This window comes from Epinephelus moara, chromosome 3 (genome assembly GCF_006386435.1).
Source record: "Epinephelus moara isolate mb chromosome 3, YSFRI_EMoa_1.0, whole genome shotgun sequence".
Taxonomy (NCBI): domain Eukaryota; kingdom Metazoa; phylum Chordata; class Actinopteri; order Perciformes; family Serranidae; genus Epinephelus; species Epinephelus moara.
This window is the reverse complement of record NC_065508.1, coordinates 12,526,429-12,532,836: the sequence shown is the minus strand read 5'-3', so window position 1 is coordinate 12,532,836 and position 6,408 is coordinate 12,526,429. Positions and strand designations below refer to the sequence as shown.

Genomic DNA, 6,408 nt, shown 5'->3' with positions numbered 1-6,408 from the left:
GTGATGTATGTGACAAGCAGGAATTGTATTTCTTCGTTAATGCAGCGTGTCATGATTTACAAAACTTCCTGTTCCACAACTTTTTACAACAATGTACTTATGATTCATGCACCGATAAGGTTTCCTTTCTGAACAGAACATGAAACAGAAATAAGACCATGTTTTAAGTGTTTTCAGTTGTAAGGATTCATGTGTTTTCAGTAAAATGGGAGTAATGATCCTCACTGGTCCTTGTATTGTACTGTAGCACATGCTGTCAGGTACTTTGAGTGAAACAACAGGTTTCTCACATCATCTGTCATCAGAAGGGAAAGTAAAAAATTCAAACAGTCACAGCAGAAAGCTCTGTTGTTTACTTCTTTTCTTTCAACCATAAGTAGCAGTAGCAGTATCCTGTTTGCATCATCATGCTATTTCAACAACCAAATCATACCCATGATGTTAACAGACCAAGGCAACAAGTCAAACCAGTCCAGAACAGTAATGACTCCTCCCTGGATGTGAAGCTTTATAAATCAAGTCGTAGCTACAGAAAAGTGAAATTTACAAGTCAACATCAAGACCTAAGGTACAGTATGATCATATTAAACATGTCATATGTTTATGTTTTTACATTTTTATATGAACCAGCATCTTATAATTACTACTGTGACACTGCGTTGTGACTACATTACACAGGAAAATCATTTATCATTTTAAAAGATGTTTTTATTAATCAGTACCAGAACAGTTAAGTTACTGTTTTAGTGTTTTGTTTCCATGTCTTGAATTTTGAGGATGAAAGAATTTGTACTATATTAATAAATGTTTGTAATGTTTATAAAATAATAACTTTAAATTCCATTAACCAAAAAGCCAAATCGCCTAAAATTGTAATTCTTATTTTGTGTTAATGTGAAGTAATAAATTGTTGTTATGATGTGTGACCTGCTGTGCAGGACAGAAATTCTGTGTTTATTGCGTTACATCCTGCTCTATTCAGAGGTTTGTCAACTCTAGGAGGTTGATTTTATAACCAAAAATCTAAACTTGTTTTAGTAGCAACTTTGTGTGCAGTCAGTAAAGTTTATCTTAAATTTTAATCTGACGGTGGTTCTAGATCAAAGGAAATTAATCCAATTGAGCATGCGTTTCTCTTGCTGAAGACAAAACTGAGGGCAAAACACCCAAAACACAAGCAGGAAGTGCAGACGGCTGCAGTAAAGGGCTGGCAGAGCATCACCAGGGAAGAAACCCAGCATCTGATGATGCCTATGTGTCCAACACTTCAGGCAGTCATTGACTGTAAAGGATTTGCAACCAAGTATTAAAACTGACTGTTTAATTGATGATTATATTAGTTTGTCCAAATACTTATGAGCCCTTAAAGTTGGGGGACTGTGTGAAGAAATGGTTGTAATTCCTACACGGTTCATACTACATTTTTGAAAAAAGCCTTAAATGAAAGCTGAGAGTCTGAACGTTAAGCAGGTATTCATTGTTTCATTTAAAACCCATTGTGGTGGTGTACAGAGCCAAAATGACGACAACTGTATCATTGTCCAAATAATTATGGACCTGACTGTATGTATATACATGGCTCACTACACAGTATTGGTTAATTAAGATCATTTTGTATTTCTCTCCTTCACTTCACAATGGCAGGACTATTGTACAGTTTGTAAACATGCAACAAGTAGGAACTATGCAGACAGAACTGATGTGTTTTCATAAACAGACTGTAAACAAGCAAACAAAATGGTTACCTACCAGCAGACATTTGCTTCTAGGTAGCAAAGAAACTTAAAGTGAGGACAGTGAGGGCTGCTGCATTCAGCAGCAGTTTAAAGCTGAATACATTTTAACTGAAATATGGACCACTTGAGCTTGTCTCATTTGTTTGTGATTTCTTTTTTAATTAATCCATTTGATGTGAGAAGTGGCTGGCCCCCAGGTATGTTCCCATTATCTAAGCTGGCCCCCATTCAAAAATGTTTGTACACCCTGAGCTAATAAGCTATTGTGTTTGTGTTAGTCTCTCTGACAGGTTGTGCAGTGATGTTTGGGTTGGCTGCGTTGTGTTTCCTGCTCCTGCAGACCGGAGCTTCTGGGTTTGGGTTATCCAGTGGAGAATCTCTGAGTCATCAGGAGATCACTAAGAGAGCAATCTTAAATACCACTGCGCAGACATGTCGTGCTCTGGCCCTGGCTGAGGGCAAAGACTTCACTTTTCCTGTAAGGATTAATGTCAACCACTTTATATTGACTTTTTATGTTAAATGACCAGTGGCTTTATTATTAGTATTATTCATTTTGCGTGTGTTTGTGTCCACAGTCTCTGACTGTTGAGGCTGTTGCTGCTGCCTGTGAAGCGCCATCCAAGAGCTTCCTCCAAACCATCCAATTGATCCAAACAAAGAATAAACGAGTAGACTCAACTCTTTTCGACCAAGCACAGTATCACATGGACGATGAACAAATTTTGGAGGGAAGAAAAATCATCACAGATGGATTGGCAGCTGTGAAAGCCAGCAACAGGGAACAGAACTTTGAGGCTGCCAGAGAAATACTGGGACAAATCTTACACCCTCTACAGGTAGCCTTCCTTCTATCATTCCTTCTGTTTACATCACAGTTTTGTTTCTTCAATGTCACACTTCAAAAAAGATATCTTGGTGTTAATAAATATACTGTATGCTAGATAATAGATGCTCTGCTTGTTGTTGTTTTTATATAATAGGATTTCTACAGTCATAGCAACTGGGTGGAGATGGGAAACAAACTCCCAAACTCCAATCTGATCAGATCAGACACCAGCGTTGGCAACATAGCAGGTAAAGAAATAATGTGTCAGTGTGTGAGTGGCCGTGTCACCGAAACAAAAGAAACGGAGATGAGGAAATGTGATGGTGCAATGCGATTACAGAGATCATTTTACAAAAGAAAAGACTGACAAAATTTTCTTTCTCACAGCTGAAAGCAGAGCAACCTGTCGCGACTGTAATGGAGACAACTGCACGAACAACATTTTGGAGGATATTCTCAGGGAAAATATACTAACCACAGGATACTTTAATTTTGTGTCTAAACCGAGAGGTAACTATACTAATAATTATATGAATTTTAAAAGCCATGTTTGTCAGGTTTGTTGCTTAAATATTCAGAAATAATCATCCTGTGTGAATTGTGACCAAATAGGCAGCTCCCTTTGGTTTCACAGAACTTTATGGTGAGTTTCAGCTCATTCTCAAGCTGTCTGGCACCCACATCTTTACTGTTCGGTCCATTCTCACTGCCGTCAAAAACCTGCGAAAGCTCTCTGTGCACCAACTGCACATCACCAAACAGCAGACAGACATAGTTAACAGCTAGCTGGTGAACATACTGGAGTGTTGAGCAGCTCAGGAGCCAAATATTTCCTTCAGGAGACAATAAAGACCTAAAACAGAGCTAAAAGAGAGTTAATATTATTCACAGTCATCAGGTGGACACAAACATGGCTTCAAGGGGTAAATAATTTGACTCTGTAAATGGGAACTGCTGACAGTTTTGGCCTACCAACTTAGAGGGTGATAATATCTTAATGTGTTCACAACTTGTTTGTGTGGCCACCAAGTGGCAAATAACTACTAATACCATCAACAGTTAAAAAAAAAAGTGTATATTATATATTAAAAGATGTGTATAATATCCTCCTGAGACCTGAACTTTTGTTTGTTTGCATTTCTCCAAGCTATTTGGAATCAACTAAACATTGTCAACAATAATTAAATCCAAATGTCCTCAAATGGACAATAATTAAGTATAATTAAGTCCCAATGTCCTCAAATGAGACAACAATAAAGTCCCAGTGTCTTGTCTCAATGTCTCTACTTCCTAATTAACAGCACCTTAGCTTGTTTCTGTTGCTAAAATCGGTCAAATGTGTCACCATATCAAACTACAAACATCATTAATCATAAAAATAAACAAGTTTCAACCATAAAATGTGATCAGGTTTTGGACCTTGTCCACCTCTGTGTCGGTATAGGCTGCATGCAGACCGACTTGGCAGAGATGGCTGCCATCTTGTTTTTACATGGATTAGTGTACTGTGCTCTTACTGCCACTAGATGGCACAAAAGTGTCGACAAACAAGGACAACAGGTCTAAGTTAAGTAGAATGAAGTATGAGGTCAAGGAAACCCAAAATGTGATGTCCTCATATAAGGACAAAGGGTCTCAGGAGGATATTATTGGATTATAAATACATGTGTAGATGACTTTCATGTTGCAGCTGGTAAAGATGGGGCTCATTTAATTACTGCATATACTGCTTGGTAGTTATTTTCTCTTCAGGGGTCAATTAAGTCTTATCTCAACCTACAATAAACCATCATTTGTTTGTTGATTACATATTGTATTATTTACCTAAATAACTAAAGTCTTAAATAAATGTAATGGAGTAAAAAGTACAATATTTGTTTTTATCTACAATGTAAGGGAGTACACCAGAATTGTGCTTTAGTGCAGTACTTGTGAAAATGTACTTACTTTCTACCAGTTTATAGTATAACGGTATTTGTAGTTAGCATAGCAGAACTCAACATAATTAACTGTTTTGTAGTAACAACAAATTATGCAATATATGTGCTATGCAAAGGTAATCAAATTGCAACTTAAGAATGCCTCTGCCATATAAACTTAAATGAACATTTTACATATATATTGTTTGTTTTCTGCGATGTGTCTGGAGCTGTTTTGCCAGAAATTTGCCCTACTTACTCCAGCTGTGAGCAGCTCCACCATTTCTTCTGTGTACTGCATTGTGGGACAATTGTATTCATCAAAACACACTCAAAACATCAGGTGTTTTCAGTATGCATACAGCCTGTTTTATCATTATTATTTATTTATTTATTTTAAAGATAATTTTTCTGGCCTTTGCCTTTATTTGATAGAACAGCTTTTGGGACACCCGCTCTACTAGGTGACCAATTGGACACCCCAACATACAGCCTGTTTTGAGTACACTTTATTTTGTCATTTTTCAGCATGAACACACTAATTAAGCCTGCTATTATTAGTATGTAGTATTAATTAATACTTAACAGCTCTGAAAAAGCTTTCCAGCAATTGGTGGTGTCATTAGGTAGTTAAAATATTGCGTTTGGACCGAAGTGGTGGACCAACCAACAGACCAATTCTACCATAACTAGAGCCGTGTGGTATTCTCTGGTTATGTAAGGATGTATAAAACATTTTGTTCTCATTCTGTTTCTAATGCTACACAGGAAAATGCAACCATGGAGGTTTTCTTGATAGAACAAGTAACATTGAACCTATAGGAGGGATCAATAAAGACACTTTGACATCCAGCCATGGACACTTCCACATGGAAGCTGCAAATGTGGCAATTGCTGCAACCAGTGAGCTCCTGGAGGACATTCGAGGGGCTGCTGGTGACAAACCATTCCTACAGTATGAAACCCTTTCTCTATGTTTCAGATATGCATGGTCAGGAGGAGGATTGCAAAGGGTTTTTATCTCTTATCTCTTTGTCTCCTTCCTTTTCTCTCCATCCCTCAGGATGATGGGAATCTCCAAAGCATCTGGTAAAGCTCTTTGTTTTGTGATCGACACGACAGGAAGCATGAGCGATGACATTGCAGCAGTGAGGACTGTCACTTCTGATATAATCGACAGGAAAGTGGGAACACAAGACGAGCCCTCAGTTTACATTCTTGTACCTTTCAATGATCCAGGTATGATCTTAATGTTTTATCCCTCTGAAGTGAAGTAAAATTTATATTTCTTTCTTCATCCTCTTGCCTGCTAAACTGTAACTCAGTGATATAAAGCAGTGGACTTTTTGTGCTGTCATGTGCTGTATAGTTGGTTGAATATTATCACTGCTCAAATAAAATGCCAGCAATACAATAAGAAAAATAACAGTATTTGTAAATCATGAAGCACTCCACAAATGCATGCATCTCCACCTGAACCTCAGATTTTGGGCCACTGGCAAGGACAACAGACCCAGAAGTCTTCAGGAATGTTATTAATTCACTAACAGCAACTGGTGGAGGAGATGCTCCAGAAATGAGTCTTTCAGGGCTTCAGTTCTGAGATCTTCCTCTTCACTGATGCAGCTGCTAAAGATGTACACCTGAGAAACACAGTGCTCGCACTCATTGAGCAAACCAAGACAGTGGTGAGTACTACGCTTCGTGTATGGGATGCCATTTGTAAAGTGGCTCACACTGAAATTAATAGCAACATTTTGCCACATTTAGCTTAAAAAAAGTGCTGTGAATTTTTTAGTCACTTTTTACAGCATTTACAGCAATATTTGAAATATGTCAAATAAAATGTCACAGTTAAACCTAAATATTAAATGTTACATCTAAATCAAAATGTTAAATGTAATTGTTAAATCTAAATCTAAAT

At 37.5% G+C, this 6,408-nt stretch overlaps 1 protein-coding gene across 1 annotated transcript in view; it reads left to right on the top strand.

The window, feature by feature from the left end:
- The first annotated feature begins 455 nt into the window (after nucleotides 1–455).
- LOC126388265 (von Willebrand factor A domain-containing protein 7-like) overlaps nucleotides 456–6,408 on the top strand; it is a 12,084-nt gene continuing 6,131 nt past the window's right edge. The window contains exons 1-7 of the mRNA XM_050041284.1: nucleotides 456–568; nucleotides 2,015–2,214; nucleotides 2,315–2,575; nucleotides 2,720–2,813; nucleotides 2,953–3,075; nucleotides 5,253–5,439; nucleotides 5,548–5,723. Of these exons, the coding sequence (XP_049897241.1) occupies nucleotides 2,038–2,214; nucleotides 2,315–2,575; nucleotides 2,720–2,813; nucleotides 2,953–3,075; nucleotides 5,253–5,439; nucleotides 5,548–5,723 (1,018 nt within the window). The 5' untranslated portion in view covers nucleotides 456–568; nucleotides 2,015–2,037. The remainder of the gene's footprint in view (nucleotides 569–2,014; nucleotides 2,215–2,314; nucleotides 2,576–2,719; nucleotides 2,814–2,952; nucleotides 3,076–5,252; nucleotides 5,440–5,547; nucleotides 5,724–6,408) is intronic.